The 17803-nt window shown below is 34.2% G+C and overlaps 1 protein-coding gene across 2 annotated transcripts in view; it reads left to right on the plus strand.

Annotated features, from left to right (window-relative positions):
- Positions 1–17803, plus strand: part of NAA15 (N-alpha-acetyltransferase 15, NatA auxiliary subunit) — a 63925-nt gene that overhangs the window by 14130 nt on the left and 31992 nt on the right. For both annotated transcript variants that reach the window (XM_090289050.1, XM_090289051.1), the window contains exons 2-6: positions 10372–10456; positions 12570–12674; positions 14932–15089; positions 15916–16050; positions 17245–17398. In XM_090289050.1, the coding sequence (XP_090145176.1) occupies positions 10372–10456; positions 12570–12674; positions 14932–15089; positions 15916–16050; positions 17245–17398 (637 nt within the window). The remainder of the gene's footprint in view (positions 1–10371; positions 10457–12569; positions 12675–14931; positions 15090–15915; positions 16051–17244; positions 17399–17803) is intronic.

Raw genomic sequence — 17803 nt, forward strand, 5'->3', positions numbered from 1 at the left:
ATCTCAATGAATCTTATTTTGTCTTTTATTATAGAAGACAAGCTTATTTTTAAAATAGCATAAAACTAAAAGGAGAAAAATAATTCTTAAGATTTGTTTTTATGGTTGTAGTAGTTTTCCAGAAGTCGTGTGATATGAAAAGGACAACATTGTCTGCAAATGAATGTTCTAACGAAAAAGAATTTTAGGAAAGAGAGGATAAAGGTAGTTTTTCAGAGACTCTATTAAAATTTCTTGAAAAATTAAAGTGTGATTTACCTACAGTAAAATGCACGGGTCTTGTGTGTACTGTTGGAATGGTTGTCTTGAGTGTACTATTCTATTAGTTTTGACCAGTGTGCACAACCTTTCAGCCCATGCCCCTTTCAAGGTGTAGAACATTTCCATCTCAGAAAGACCCCTTGTTCCCCTTGAGGGTGTATTTTTAAAAAAATATATTTTTTTATTTTATTTTATTTATTTGTTCTTAGAGAGAGGGGAAAGGAGAAAGAGAGGGAGAGAAACATCACTGTGTGGTTGCCTCTCACCCGCCCCCAACTGGGGACCTGGCGGGCAACCTTGTCATGTGCCCTGACTGGGAATCGAACCAGGGACACTTGGTTCACAGGCTGCTTCATGGTGTATTTTAATTCAGTTTCTGATTTCTCTATAGTTAGTCAAGCTGGGCTGGCCGGCCATGACTGCCTTTTAAAGCCAAGTTTGGCTTTTATCATTTACCTTGATTTGAAGTTGCATTCCTTTAATCAGTTCCAAAGAATGAAAATTTTTTACATTAGCTGAAGGAATTGACAGAAAGGCATGTTTAATACTGATGAAAATCATCTAACCTTATTGCCAAATCTAAATGGTATGTATTTTATTGAAGTTTTTGGTGTCACTGTCTAATATTCATGTGAATAGCCAGTGTGTCCTGTCACAGTTCCTGCTTCTAGGGAACTCGTTTGTTTGTTTGTTTGTTTGGTTTTCTAGTTTTCCTTCCCTGTAATAAGGATTTGAACAAAGAATGAATTTTATTCCTTCAGTAGATCACCTTAGGCTCCTTTTTTTCCTTTTTTTTGGCTTGTCACAACTTGTTTAATTGTTCTGTAAATAAAAGCAGCCAATTGTTTTCAAGATGATTTTCAATATTGTGACAAAAATTCTGTTTCTTAACACTGCATAAGTGCTTAAGGCTGTCCATTAAAAAAAAAAATCTTTCTCTGTTCTTCAGAATGGGTTAATTTTGTTGTTCCATTTTTCAATACACGGATTCCTGTTAATCTCCAATCTGGTATTGAGCCCATAAAATGAAGACCCTTCCCCCCTCAAAAAGAAAAGTGTTCCCAAGTGTTCACTAGTTGCTTCCTCCAGCATCTTTGTAATAGCTAAAGTCTTAAATATCTCTCTCATCTAATTGGTGGCTGTTGATTGTCTTTTCCCATGCAGATTGAGATTTTCCTGTTTCTTTACATGCCACATAATTCTCGATTTTATCCTGGACATTTTGAATATCAGTTTATCAGACTCTGGGTCTTGTTGAAGTCCTGTACAAAGAAGAATGTTCGTTTTGTTTTAGCAAATTTGGTTAGATTCAAGCTGCAAGTCCCAGCTCTGTGGGCTGTGGTTCTGGTTTCATTTCAGTTTTCCAAGTCTTTGGTCCTGTTTAGATCTGTCCTGTTTCTGTGCCACCCAGTAAGTAGCTCATCTGGGGCCCAGGACAATGTGTGTTAGTTCAGTTCTCAAGGTCTTTGCTTTTGTGAATAAATCTATGAATATGTAGTTGAGGGGGATGAACACTGGAACTCACTAAACAACTGTGAGGGGTTGCTTTCCCCAGTTTCTCCTCTGTGATCTTATGATCACTGTCTTCTTCCCTGAGGCTCCACTTTTCATTGTTTGACTAGAAAGCTGGGGCTGTGGTTTTTCACTGTTTTGTGCACTTTTGTGATTATGCCCGTGTCTGCCGAGAGATTTGTCAATTTTATTGACCTTCTCAAAGAACCAACTTTTGCTTTCACTGATTTCTATCTCTTTTTCTCTTTCATTCACTGCCTTTACCTTTTAAATTTTCTTCTGCTTACCTTAATTTGCTCTTAATTTTATAATTTCTTGTTTTTATTTTTATTTATTGATTTGAGAGAGAGAGAAGCGGGGGGAGACATGGATTTGTTGTTCCACATATTTATGTGTTCATTGACTGATTGTTGTGTGTGCCCTGACCGGATTGAACCTGCAACTTCCGTGTATCGGGATGACACTGTCACCAATGGAGCTACCGGGCCAGGGCACTAATTTTTCAGGTGATATTTGGAGACCATTTTATAATAGAGGCCTTTTTTTTTTTTTTTTTTTTTTTTTTATATACTACTTTCCAGTTTTCTTCTTTTGCCATTAGTTTTCAGCGCTTGGGTTGTAATGTGTCTGTGGTTTCCTTTCTTTTCTTTTCTTTTTTCCTATCCTTTTAGTTTATTCTGCTGGGGTTTGTTGAGATTCTTGGATCTGTGGGTTTAGAGTTTTCATCACATTTGTAACTTTTATATTTATCCCACTTTGGTCTTTCTGTTCTCTCCTGATACCATTAGTATTGTTCCATGGCTCATTTAATTTCTGTATCTCCTCTCTCTCTCTCCCTCCCTCCCTCTCTCTGTGTATATAATTTGCTTCCATTCTGGATTATTCCTATTTTATATTTTCACTACAGTGGTTTTATTTTTCACTGCAGTGTCTTAATATTTTAAGCCCTTCACAATTTTCATTTTTTTAAAGTTTTTATTTGTTGAGATTTTCTATTTTAGTTGTGTCCATGCTTTCTTTTCAATCCTTTATTATTACATACTATTTTAAAGTCATTGCTATTAACAATTATTTTTGAGTCATATATATCAGTAGGTCATGGGTCAAAATTTTGTTTCTTCCCATTTTTAGTAGTTTTTCCATAATATTGGATATTGTGCAATGTCTGGCTCCTGCTGTCTAGTAGCTTTTTGTTTTGGCAGTTAATTTGCTTGTGCATCAGCTTGTTCTTTTTGGAACAGATGGGTCTGGAAGCCTTATTCCTAAGGTCTGGAATTCCTGGGTCTCTGCTGAATCCTGGAGTGTTTATTGAAGTCTCTAACTGAATGTTTGGAACTCAGCTGTCTCCCGGCCTAGTATGAGCAGCAGTAGTTGCTCAGGTCATGCTTCTTGGCAGTTGATCTTTGCCCACCTTCAGTAGAATCTTCGAGTGTGCCTGCTCAGCTTCATGTTTTACCAAAGATTCCTGTGCAAGTTTCTGAAGCTTCATCTGTGTACAGTTCTCTGGTACCTGCCTCGTGAATTCCAGCTGTTCAAGTAGTTTCTAATTCAGATACCTGCTTATGAGATCAGTGAGACTACCGTTTTGTGTATGGGTTTTCTCTATTCTGCATTCTGGAAGATGCCTCCAGGATTTTCTTGGGATTTACTTGGTTTCCCTTCTGAGATCACTGTCCTGTGCTGGCTCTCATCCAAGAGTTGAAAAAATATATTTTATACTTAAGTTTTAGGCTTGGCAGAAGCATGATTTTGTGTCAGTTATTCCTATACTTTTGGAAGCAGGAATTTCAGTGTGTATGGTAGCAGTACTTGGCACATAGGATTTTTTAAATCTCTTAAAACAATTTATTCTGTTTAACTTATATCCTGTTTTGCTTTACTGTTTCTATAGCACAGTGTGAAAATTTATTTGCTAATAAAAGATAATAGTCTACTGTGTTCTAGTATTTTTTGTTTAATTTTGAATTAACATATGCCCATATTATAGGCAGGAGGACAAATAGAGTACTGCAGCATTCAGGCTGTCCCGAGGGAAACCCTTATTCACAATTCTGAAATGTCAAGAACTTCTCCAAATACAAGTTTAAGAGATGGGGTTGTATAATTATATTTTTATTTAATTGGATATTTCTGTGGAGAATTTGTCTAGTTACCATGCATGTCATTTTACAAAATCTTTTTGAAATGCATTGAATATGAAACCTTTGCTCAAAGTCTACTAATGTGCAGTATTTTGCATCTCTTCCTGTAAATAAAAGTAAGTACAAACTTAGCCAATGGGTTTGGTTAAGAATTAAGAATCTTGTCATGATACCCTTCTTCCCATATACTTCTATAAAATGAGCTTAGTGATAGTGGTTACATAGAATTAAAAAAACAGATAAACCTGTCTTTAAATTTTGTACATCTCCTACACCTTTTGAATGGTTCATAAAATAATTCCTTATGATTATATATTCTGTCATATTTTAAGACTGCTTTTGGCCCTTGCCAGGTACCCCAAGGTTGCGGGTTTGATCTCCAGTCAAAGCACATACAAGAAGCAACCAGTGAATGCATAAATAAGTGGAACAACAAACTAGTCTCTCTCTCTCTCTCTCTCTCTCTCTCTCTCTCTCAAATGAGTAAAGGTTTTTTAAAAACTGCTTTTATAAGACCCATTTTAATGAGACAAAAACCTGTGTTAAAGCCAAATTATATATGGATACATAGATCAGACTGCAAACGTTTGTAGGTTTTCTGTAGTCCCAGTTTACTTTTACTTTTGTTGCCTTTGTCCAAGGAAACATATCCAAAAAAAATATTGCTGAGACTGCTGTCAGAGAGTTTATTCCTAGGAGTTTTCTTCTAGGAGTTTTATGGTCTCTGGTCATCTTTTTTTTTTTTTTAGGGAAGAAGTTTAATGTTTTATTACTAAACTTTATGGTTTTCCTGAAACAAACAAAAACCTGTGTTAGAGCGGAATTATGCATAGATCTGATAGATCTGGCCTTATATGTTTGGGGGAAAATTGTTGAAAGAAATATGGTACTCTTATTTCCTATTTTTCTTGTTAACCCTATTTGCTAGTAGGGTTTATCCTTGGGCAAGAGCAGAAGTTTCGAGGAAATTTTATGAGATAAGCTAAGTTGAATATTTGTTACTTTTTCCATTAAATTGTGAGATGACTACTCTCATTTGTAATGCGTGACCTATTATTATAGTAGTGCTTTTAGGACAAAAACATATTGAGACATCTATTTCCTTAAACACTAATTCTTGATGGGGAGAATAAATCCTAGCAGTTATTTGGAGAAGTATGCCGTTCTGAATTATTTTTACAGGTTATAGTGACAGGAGATAATTGGGTTAATGGCATTGAGTATAATTTCAAAATGGAAGACTGCCAAAATTCATTAATTGGAACATAATCATTAGGAACTGAAGCTTAATTACTGTTCTGAAGTGTGATGAAATAAGAAGCTAAGTGCTGTATAGTATTATCTCATTTCAAGAAAGTGGAGTTTGATTTTTAATTTACTTATTGCGGGCTCATTGTATCGCGGGATTTTTAAAAATATTGTATTTAATTATCGTGGATTTTTCGCTATATCGCGGGATTTTGCAGTACTGTGTATACATATGTTGTTAAAGTTACGTAGGTTTAAGAGTGTAGAATATGTTTAAGAACATAAGTAGTGTTTAGGAAAGTGTGGAAAAGGTTAATAATGGAGTGGGAAAGGTTAATAAGGGACTGGGAACGGTTTATAAGTGTGTGGGAAGGGTTTTAAAGCCTTAAAATATATGTAAGTACTAAAATAAATGTAAGGTTCCTACTTCGCGGAGTTTCACCTATCGCGGGTGTGTGTGTCTAGAACGTAATACCCATGATAAGTGAGCGAATACTGTATTAAACTCAAGTTATTTGGTGGAATTACCTCGTTGATTTATTTTGTGTGTGTATTCATTTTTCTCACCTCGTTTTTGGCATTTTTATTGCCAAAATTATAATAGTACTGAGTAAGCAAAGAAAACGAAAGGTGAGATAACAGTGTTGAATTTTTTGATTAGAAGATCTGTTAGAAAATTTAAACTCTTGGTTTTAATAGTAGTAATGTTAATAAAATTTAATACAATTTCTGTGTGTGGTAGAAAGATCTTTTCAATTGGTACTTAAAGCGCTTAGAATATATTCTAAATTTTGTCACTGACTAGGTTTGTAGTCTCTGGTCAATTGCTTGTTTTCTAAATCTTAGCTATACAGTAAGGATTGACCCTTTTGTGCTTGTGTGAAATCTCTTGGGAAAAATGTGCTGTAAACAATGTAAGGAATTTCCAGTAAAACCAAGGAAAAATTAAAAAACAACGGGAATCCTGAGTATTTTATGTTCAACTATACAAAATAAAGTTACATTGTGCACATTAATTTAGAATATCAGTGTCTCCGATTTTCTATGCTAGTTATGAATTATATTTATACATGCTCACTTTACACTGATATAGTAGACTGTTCTGTAATTTTTGGATTGAAACTTCCTTGTTAAAAACAGAATGTTAATAGCATTTGTCTCTGTAAAAGAGATTTTTTTTCTTTAGCTCTTTTCTACAATGACTTTATATTGTTAATGCTTATGTTAGTGGTTTTATTTTTGAAAAACACCTTTTTTTCCTTTTCTTTCTGTTTTAGACTACTTGACTGTAGTATAGAGGTAGTTGCAATGGTTACGTGGAATGGCTTTGAATCCCGATTGTCTGGATTCATGTTTTCCCCCCATCACTTAGTAGCTGTGCCACCCTGGCCACATTTTGTAGTGATTTCCCTGGACCTCAGTTATCACATCTAAAATGAGAATTAAAAGTACCAACTTCATGCCATTGTTAAGATTAAATGAACCAGCAACAACAAGAATTTATATTATAGTAAAAATAAGTAACAGAGACAACATGTTTAAATGAGTTTTCTCTAGAAAGCACTTAGTACTGTGACTAGCATGCAGTAAATGCTCGGGAAGTATTAGGTATTATTATTAAGTATTTCAGTTGTCTTTCTGACGGTTTTTGATTAAGGATTCATTTTGATATTTAGCTAACTACTTAAGGTTAGGTTACATAATTAGGTTTATTGTCTGAAGTTAGTGTTTGAAACCAGAGTGATTTAAAAGGCAGCTCTTTTTACTACTTGACTAACAACCCCTTGGAGTGAAGTTTTGTTTCTGGTATGTAAAAACTACCTAGGAATGTAATGGTAGGTTTAGAACACAGTGATGATACTTATGATTTGTATACAGAGAAGACCTAGATTTCTTTTGTATCATATTTACCGTATTGGCTTTGGTAAATTTAAGCCTTAGGTGTAAAAGTAAGTTTTAATACAAACTAAATTAAAATATTTTAATTTTTAATTCAGTTTTTTATGCTTTACTACTGTTCTACGAATAACTCGATTATTTTTGTCAATTTCATGGGTTTTTTTTTTGGCAATCTCAACTGTTGATAAACCACGTTTTTCTTGTCTTTTGGTGAACATATGTCTGTATTTCTGTTGGACATATACCTAAAGTTGGAATTGCTGGGTTTGTATATGTGTATGGTTAGTTTTATTTAGATACTGATGAACAGTATATTAAAAAATATTCTTATTTTATGTTACTGTTTTTAAAGATTTTATTTTTAGAGAGAGGGGAAGGGAAAAAGAAAGAGAATAAGAGAAACATCAATGTGTAAGAGAGAAACTTAGATCGGTTGTTTCTTGCACACCCCCAACCGGGGACCTGGCCTGCAATACAGGCATGTGCCCTGACAGGGAACTGAATCCGTGACCTTTCAGTCTGCAGGCCGGCACTCAATCCATTGAGCCACACCAACCAGGGCAGTATTTCCTTTTTTTAAACCTGATTTATTGAGGTATAATTTTTATACCATAAAATTATTCTGCCAGCCCTGGCTGGTGTGGCTCAGTAGACTGAGGGCCAGCCTGTTCACCGAAATGTCGCAGGTTCGATTCCCAGTCAGAGCACAAGTGGGTTGTGGACCAGGTCCCCAGTTGGGGGCATGCAAGAGGCAACTGATCAATGTATCTCTTACACATTGATATTTCTCTCCCTCTCTTTCTCCCTCCCTTCCCCTCTCTAAAAAATAAATAAAATCTTTTAAAAAATTTCTTTTTCCAAACAGCTGAACCAATTGGTTAATCAATTTCCTTTTCTACCAGCAATATGAAAGTTTCAGTTGCTTCAGAACTTCATTGGATATTGTCTAATTTATTTTATTAAATTATATTAGATTTAATGGTATGGCATTGTGGTTTTGATGTACAGTAGTTAATTACCCTTTCTGTGTTTATTGGCCTTCAGGTTAATCTCTTCTGGGTGTGTTTTTTCTGTCTTATTGTTAGTGACTTTTAGGGCTTATATATTCTGGATACAAGATCTCTGTCAGACATACTTATTGCATATGTCTTCTTTGGCTTGCCTTTTAAAAAACACTTCTTGCATTTTAAATTTTCAGAAAGCTAACTGAGGATTTTAAGAACAGTTTACTTAAACTGTTCTTTGTATGTATGGAGTTCGCGGAAAACTGTGACAAATCAAGTGTCCCTTTTAACTGCCTAGTCTTTACATCATAGCTTCCTTTAATGCCTTTTACTGTTGTTATTATAATTATATAAGAAAAACATTTTTAGGCTTTCTGCTAAGTAAATAGGAACACTAAGTTTAGTTGCTTGTCTTACCGTTTCTTTGGTGATATTTGGTTAATGATAGCTCCCAAGTTACTCCAGCTGTCCCCTCCCTCTCCTCCCCCAGGGCCTTCGGCCTGCTGAGTGCTGAGTTGGTTGCTGGAGGGGCAGTTGTAGAGACTCTGGGACTGGTGGGACCTGCTGGAGGGTTGGATGAGTTGAGGGGAGGGTATCTACTGAGATGGTGAAGTCTTGGAAGCGACTAGATTCTGGGGTAAATTCGTTGTGTTTTGGATATATTAGGTTTGAAGTGTGAACAACAAACAAAAGGTGGTGAGTGTGTGTTGGTGTAGAACAGCTCTATGTAGTTGGCTGTAGCTTTGAGGTGGAAGCAATTGATTTCTTAATGTTAAATGTAAAAAGTTACATTTTTATTGTTTTGTTTAGCACATTTTTCAGATTTTGAATATATTGTTTCAAAAGTTGTGGGTAAATTTGTTTAAATTTATGACAGTGAATTCTGGCATGGATTATGCTTTAGTCACAGGTTTTTTGTTTTCTTTTTCCTGTAACAATTAAAATGGTTTCAAGAATAATTATGTTGATACTACCTAAAAGTCAACTAGCACTAAAAAGTTTCTGATGAAAATAAAAGTCATTGCCCGTCTGCCACCCAAGCCTTCCTACTCCAGAGTCCAGTACCCTCAGTCCTTCTAGCCAATTTTTCTATTTGTTTTCTTGTTTAATAACATATCACTATTTCTTGATAAACATTTGTTGGCTTCAGGTTATGGAAAATGAGGACTTAGAATGTCATCATTACCACATGTGCCCACTTTCCTTTTCCTTATTACTTCATTATAGTTATATCACAGTATTTTGGTAAATGAGTGCTTAATATTTACATTTTTAAAATTATGTACCTATTGTTTACTGTTAAGCCAAATATTACACTGAGACCACTCTTTCTTATATAAGCCTTTATTTTTCCTGAAGTTAATACCTGTGTCATTTATGCAGTTGCCTGGTTTCCCGTAGACCTGTTGCTTTTTCCCCCAGATGTGCTTGTATTTCTGTCTTGTGCTTATAAATAGTATTTTTCATATCATGAAGTACGTCAGTTCCATTTTTACTCTTGCTGCAAACTTATTCCATGGTGGTTTACGGATTCCTGTTTCATTTTGGAGTGGTCGTTCTCTCGTTCTTTTTTCCCAGCATTAGATTCCTTATTAACTAAAGTTGCATGGTGTCTTGTTAAATTTGTTTTGATTCTTTTTAATAGCTTCCTAAGGGAGAGTGGATAGAAATAAAATTTTAACTTTCTGAGAAGCCTTAAAAATGTCACTTTATTCATATACTCGATTGATAATTTGGCTGGGTACAGAATTCTAGGTTGAAACTTAAGTTCACACTGAATTTTGAAGGCTGCGAATGGTGTTTTCCAGTTTTTAGCAATATTCTATTATTACTTTGGAATAAAAGTTCAGTGCCATTATGATTACATATCCTTCTTATGGTTTCCCGCCCCCACCTTGGGCCTTGAAATTTCGTTGTGATGTTCCATGGTGTGGGCCTTTATTTATTTATTTTTTCCCTCCCCTTCATTACTTTGCATGCACTTGTTTGTTCTTTTGCAGCTTGAGAGACTTCTTTCCTTCAGTTAAAAATAAAATGTTATTTTGAAATATAATAAACACTTGTACCTTTTGGAGCGAGCTAATGCTTTTCTTACTTTTTCTAATCTATATTCTGTCCCTTCATTTTGCTTTTACTTTCTGTATTTGAATCTTCTGTATTTTTTTTACTGGCATTTTAGTGGGATTTAGGAGACTATGGAAATAACATTTGATCATTCTGTTGTCTTTAAAAGAATGAAAAAATTAGCATTGGATTTGAACTTTTTGCATTTCTTGCTAAGCTCAGTTTCTTTTTTGCTTTGACAGAGATGTTATGAACATAAACAGTATAGAAATGGATTGAAGTTCTGTAAACAAATACTTTCTAATCCCAAATTTGCAGAGCATGGAGGTAAGTGTAAATACCACATACTTACTTGTAAGTGTAAGTAGATAAGGCTTTGCTCACTTGTCTGGCTTTACTGCTTGGCTTCTGTCGCTCCCAGCTGCCTTACTTATTTTCCAGAAAGAACGGACCTTATCTTTGACTCCTGTATTTGAATGTAGTGTCAAGAAAACTATTTAACACATCCTACTTGAGTTCTGATTTATTCTTATTTTGAAAATAAGTGCAGTAGGAAAGGCAGAAGAACCTAGTAGGATGGATATGCTTATTTGAGTTTAATAAATACATTTATTTAAGATGTTGTAAGAAAAATTTGCTTTAGAATTTTGGTTGAGCTGGAGAATTTCATTTCTTGTCATAACGTATTCAGAAAGTGAATCAGCATCTTTTTATTTAGCATTGTATCTTAATTAGTTTTTCAAGACAGTCATATTGAATGTATGATTTGTATATTAAAATGTTCTGAATTTTTTTTGCCTTTTAGCTTTTGCCTATGCAAGGGTAGAAGATTGGATGGTGAGATGTTTATAGAATAAGGGTAGACTGTTTAGCTAAACTTGTGACGAGGCAAAGGAAAAATAAGATTTCACACATCTGATTTGTACAGCTAGGAAGCATGGCTCTTTGGTAATTAATTTGATAATGTTCTCTTAGTGATTTTTAAAAAACTATTTTTAGAGAGAGAGGAAGGCAGGGAGAATGAGAGGGAGAAAAACATTGATGTACGAGAGATACTTCTTTGGGCTGACTCTCTCACGCCCCTAGCCCCAACCAGGACCTGGCCTGAAACCTAGGCATGTGCCCTGACCTGAAATTGAACTGGGGACCTTTCGGTTTGCAGGATGATGCCAACCAACTGAGCCACAGTCCGGGCTGAAAACATTTTTTAACAGTACATAAAATGATGGTTTCTACTAAACTTAATGACAGTCCGGGGTTTCATTAATTAAAGAACTTTAAGATGTTTGGTAAAACTTGTAAGAAGACAACACAGGGCTACTTTCTGCAGTACCTTGCTAATTTGTCTTTTTGCCAAATATATTTATTTGCTTTTAATTAACATGATTTATAACAATTTGTACATGTTTTCTCCTCTTTTTTTGCTTCAGTTTCTTTATCTGTATTTTCCTATAAATATTGATTCTTCAGTATAATACCTTTATTCCTAAGTCATTTTTCTGTAAACTTAAAATTTTAGTCAAAAAAGGCAAATAAATTATAATGAATATTTTTATTTTTGTACTTTATAATATGTATATAATAAAGTTAGAGATTTTTTTTTCTTTTTCTGAAAGCAGTATTGCCCTCAACTCCCTCTCTCTCTCTGTCTTTCTCTTGCTCTCTCTCTCTCCCTCTCCTCACCCGAGGATATGTTTATTGATGACAGGGAGAAAGGCGGTGGGGGGTGAGAGAGAGAATAACATAGATATAAGAGAGAAACATCAGTCGGTTGTCTCTAGTATGCACCCCAACCGTTGCTGAAACCTGCAACAGTTTGGTATATGGGCTGACGCTCCAACCAACTGAGCAACCGGCCTCGACTTTCTGCGTTAGTCTGTAGATTGTGAGTGACAGGAGTCTCCTGTCTTCTTTTACTTGTATATTTAATAGTATCCTAAATAAACATTGTAAAATCATGAAATTTTATGCAAACCAGAAATATATCTGTGTATAATTTATGTGTATGTTTTAATCATAGAACTGTGATTTTAATCTTTATGTAATTTGGGATCAAAGAAGTAAAGTCTTGTTTCTAGATAAAGTTTTTCATACTTTAAAGGTGTAGTTATATAAGGTCATTTAATGGAATTCCCCTGAAGAACAGTAATAGAGCCATTGTATCTTGTTTAGCATATGAATTACCAGATATTAATTCATTTTTGTACCATTTAAGAAAAAAATCTAGGGAGGCCTAGAGTAGAGAAATGTGATTTAACTTGGTTTGTTGATTTTTAAAATACTTTAATTCTGTGCAAACCTAGAAATTTTCACAATAATCTTCAGTTCTTAAAAGTAATTTAACATTTGTTTTTGAGATTATGATTACCTGTTTTGTTGTTTATTATTTTTAATGTTTAATTATTTTTTCACCTGCCTTTTCTTATTTTTAAAAAAATAGAAACCCTGGCTATGAAAGGATTAACATTGAACTGTTTGGGTAAAAAGGAAGAAGCTTATGAATTGGTTCGTAGAGGTTTGAGAAATGACTTGAAAAGTCATGTATGTATCCTTTTTGATCTATATGTAAGAATTAGATCGAGTATCTTGACCTAAGTCAGTTGTCTGGGAGTCAGAAGTTTTCTGTTCATGTTCATACATGTACAGAAGAGTGTATACTAAGAACTGTTGGAAACAATCCGGTACAGTGATGAAGAGCACAGGTTTAGGAGTAGCTTCACTTGGGTCTGCATCCCAGCGGTCCTTCTTTCTAAGTGACCTTAGGGCGTAGTTCCCTCGTGTGTAACATGAGGGTAATAAGAACCGCCTCATTGTGGTGGTGTAAAGATTTAATGATGCTTAACAAAGTCCTTGATATTGCTAATTAAATACTATAGTAGATAAATTTTATTAAAGGAAGTACAAGGATAGGAGCAAGTACGATATCTGAGGGAAGATAGAGGAAAAATTGTGGGTTGCTATTTATTAAATAGTTGGGTTTTTTTTAAAGATTTTATTAATTTATTTTTAGAGAGATGGGAAGGCAGGGAGAAAGAGAGGGAGACAAACATCACTGTGTGGTTGCCTCTTACACACCCCAAACAGGGGACCTAGCCTGCAACCCAGGCATGTGCTCTGACTTGGAATTGAACCGATGACCCTTTGGTTCACAGGCTGGCACTCAATCCACTGAGCCACACCAGCCAGGGCTTAAAAAGTTTTAAAACGAACATTTTCCTGCTTATTTTGTGGGCAAACACAATGTTAAGTGTTTACCAGCCGCCTCCCCCCGACCCCCGCATAATACAGACTAAGAAACGATGGGGATTTTGCTCTTGAGGACCAGTCCAGTGAAGGAGGAAGATACTTATTAGAAGTGTATACAGAATGTTTCTGATATTACATAAAATATTAACAGCATGTAAACAAATTACTGCTGTTCTAGTAAAGCAAAAGGAAGTGTGTTGAGAATAACCAGAAACTAAAGAGGTAAGCAAAGTATTAATAAGATTGTTGTAGATATTTCTTCATCACTTTTAATGATTGCATAGTGTTCTATGTTATTTACCATGATTTCTATAATTGGGTTCCTCTTGTTGGACGCAAGACTCCTTGAGGGTAGGTTTTTAGGAGTGAAGATTAGAGGCAGGTAGACGGGAATGGGGAGGTGGGGAGGCCGTGGGGATGACATTATAAAGGGGTGGTAGTGTGTCTTGGGCTTTTTAAGGCCATATTCCAAGCAGTTGAGAAGATTTTGTTAAGCTTTACTTTGTCATTTAATGAAAATGAAGATTATTTTTCAAGTAAAATTTTATAATATTAAATATGTATTTTTAGTTATACATGCTATTCCTAGACACTGTATTTTACTACTCCGTTGAGTATCCCTGGTATAAAAGTTGTTAGATGGAAAAGTTTGAACATAATCTGAAAGAGAAACTTCTATAAATTTCTGGAAAGGGGAGTGGAGGTTTTTTCTTTTAATTATGTATGTTTTAGAGAGGTTACTTTGGCAGGAGAGAATAAAAGCAGACAGAGCTGAAGGTGGGAGGATGGGTGACTGCTGTCGTAATCAAGATCTAAAGCGAAAAGTACCTGTGGTAGGGGAGTGGAATTACTTACATATTTCCCTCCTTTATGCCATTTTTTACACCCTGTAATTTTGCTTACTTCTCTGTGTCCCTTACTAGACTAACTTATTTGCATGCTGGAGACTGCCTGTTTTGGTCACCGACCATCCTAATTATTAAGAAATTTTAAATATGAAGTGAATGATTGTTTTTATTTTATGTGTAGGTGATTTTTTTTAGGAACTGTGTACTGTACTAAGGGTTCTCTCCTAAAGACCTTGTTAGCCAACAAAAAGAAAATGTACATTATTTAAAATTTAAAATAATTATATGTCATGGATACTCATTCCCTCCTTTTCCTTTAGAAATTATCTAATATTTATTGAGCATTTATTTGGTGACAGCCAGTGACTATTTTATATGTATTCCATTTAGTCACCAAACTGCTATGTTTCGCTTTACGGAATTCTATTTACATTTTATAATTGAGGAAACATAACCAGACTAAATAACTTATCCAAGGTCACAAAGCTAACAAGTCAGGCTAAACCTGTTTTCTCTGAGATGCTTGAAAAGCTGTACTATTTTTCATTGTATTAAACTACCTTTTATCTTTATATCTTCTTCTTTTCTTTTAAGCTTGTAATTTTATAAATAGCTACAGTTCTCTGTGTTTCCTAGGGAATATTACTGGAATATTATTTCTTGACTTAACTAAATCCTTTAGGTTGTATCCTTAACTAAATCCTTTAGGTTGGCATGTTTATGGCCTTCTCCAGAGGTCAGACAAGAAATATGATGAAGCCATTAAATGTTACAGAAATGCGCTAAAATGGGATAAAGACAATCTTCAAATCTTAAGGGACCTTTCTTTACTACAGATTCAAATGCGAGATCTTGAGGGTTACAGGGTAAGTACGATAGAAATTTTTTTTTATTATAGAGGAAAATATTGTTGAAATATTTAAACCTTTTTGAGTATTTCCTGATAACAACAGTTTTTATTTTTCAAAAGAATTTAATTTAATCTTATACACTCCCCCCCAAAAGAGTTGTGTTTATCACTGAACTAATTAAGATTTTAAAAATAAATTTACTGTGTGGTAGAGAGTTAGATTACTGCATAGGATTTAGTAGATGGATTCAGTGAAAATTAACATCAATATTCCTCAAATGGGCAGTGCCTTTGTCTGTTATTAACATATAAATAGTCTTTATTACAGTTTTGGGGGAAGCAAATTTTCTTTTGTTTCTTATTTTACCTTCATTGAAACTAATATTCTCTTTGTAGCTACATTTTAATTCTTGAATCATTCTATTAAATCAGATCTATTTTGTTCCACTCTTTTTTCCATGTAGTACCTGCTGAATTGTTTTCTATAGATCTGAATTCAGTAGTTGGACATTGTATTTTCAAAAATGTTTTTTATTTGTATTATCTTTTCCTTCCTGTCTTTTCCTAGAGTAAGTAGATCAGGAAATAATATAATAAAGAGTACTTGTTCATAATTTAAAAAATTACAAAGATTATCTTGGAGGCTTCATTGGGCTTTTTAACAAATAACTTTTTTACTTCTATAAAGCTACACAATATGGATGTTTGAGACTGTTTTCTGTTACTATTCCCAGCATTGTGTTACAGATTGCTCAGTGCTGTGGGGGAATTAATGTCATCTTTTTTAAGGAACATTTGCTTTCACTGTAAACCTAAGAAAAAATATTATTTTCCACTTAAAGGAAACAAGATATCAATTACTTCAGCTTCGACCTGCCCAGAGAGCATCATGGATTGGTTATGCTATTGCTTATCACTTATTAGAAGATTATGAAATGGCAGCAAAGATTTTAGAAGAATTTAGGAAAACACAGCAGGTAAACTAGGTTCGATTCTAAATATAATTAAAAGAAAGAAGTGTATGTAGACTTGCTAACTTTTTATTTTGAAATAATTTCAAACTCATTGAAAAGTTGCAAGAATAATATGCAAAGAACTTCATAGAGGAGTTCATGCACATTAATTGTTAATATTTGACACATTTTACTTTGTAGTCTCTATATCTATTTAGCTATTTAAATTTTCTTCCCAAAACACTTGAGGGTAATTGTAGACATCATGTCCTGTTACTCCTAAATGCCTCAGTGTGGAATTTCCTAAGAATGACTCTGTAATTCTGAATTCGGTAGGTAGTACTATTATAGATTATTTAAAAATTAGGAAAGTTAACATCGATAGGCTGTTATCTAATCCATAATCTATATTCAGAATTTATTAATTTCTATAGCCTTTCCTGAATTATTTTTTCTATTTCAGGATCCAGTTTAGGATCATACCTTGCCTTTGCTTGTCATTTCTCTTTGGTCTCTTTTAATCTTTGGAAGTTTTCAAGACTCTTTGTATTTCATGACATGGATATTTTTGAAGAGTATAGGGTAGTGCTCTTGTAGAATGTCCATCAATTTGGATTTGTTTGGTGGTGTCTCATAATTAGACATAGTTACGTATTTTTGGCAGGAAACCACAGAAGTGATGCTGGGCTCTTCTCAGTCCATCACCTTAAGAGGCACATGGTATCTGCTTGTTCCTTTTGATTTCTTGGTTAAGGTGGTGTCTATTCGGTTTCTTGGCTGCAAACTTATTTTTTCTCTTTCTGTTTAATAAATAATCCGAGGGTTTATGAGTAGCCTTTTCTTCATCAAATTTTACCACTGGTTTTAGCATTCATTTGTTATTCTTGCCCGAATCAGCTGTTCCAATGGTGGTTGTAAAGGGGTGGTTCTCTGATTCCCCCTAGATTTATTATTTGACATTCTGCTGCCAAGTAAGAGCTTTCCTTTTCTCCTGTTTATTTATCATATGTAAGGACTTCAAATTCTTAGTCAGTGGGTTATAAGTTAATACTGTCATTACTTAATTGCCCCCTGGACAGATATTTAGAAATCTTTAAAAAATATGTACTATTAATCAGATAGTATTCTTAGACTTCTTGTGTGTATTTGAATGTGTAAGCAATTTTCTAATATGAAAACAAAGTTCTTACTGTTAGTGTTTCTTATATCCATATATAGACATCCCCTGATAAAGTGGATTATGAATATAGTGAACTCCTTTTATATCAAAATCAAGTTCTTCGGGAAGCAGGTCTCTATAGAGAAGCCCTGGAACACCTTTGTACCTATGAAAAGCAGATTTGTGATAAACTTGCTGTAGAAGAAACCAAAGGTATTTTTTTCAAGAATGCTATTTTTTAAGTATATTTATTGATTATGCTATTACAGTTGTCCCAATTTTTTCCACTTTGCCCCCCTCCATCCATACCCCCTTTCCCTCCAGCAACCCCCACCCCAAGAAATGTTATTTATTCTAATATCTAATTATGACTAAGAACAAGGCTGAAATTCTAATTGCTGTTGATAATTGCATATAATTCAATTTTTTGATGATAGAAAATTGTTTCTTAAGTATGTACTTTGAATAATTGGTAATGTGAGAAAATATACCTTTAAACAATATTATTGATATAATTTTTTAAAAATTGTGAACAATAAGTTATTGAAGTGACTCAGTAAAAATTTTTTTTTTTTTTGAAATAAACGATTTTTATCTTAAAATATTACAGGATTTGAT

This window comes from Furipterus horrens, unplaced genomic scaffold, assembly GCF_987537825.1.
Source record: "Furipterus horrens unplaced genomic scaffold, mFurHor1.1.pri manual_scaffold_10, whole genome shotgun sequence".
Taxonomy (NCBI): domain Eukaryota; kingdom Metazoa; phylum Chordata; class Mammalia; order Chiroptera; family Furipteridae; genus Furipterus; species Furipterus horrens.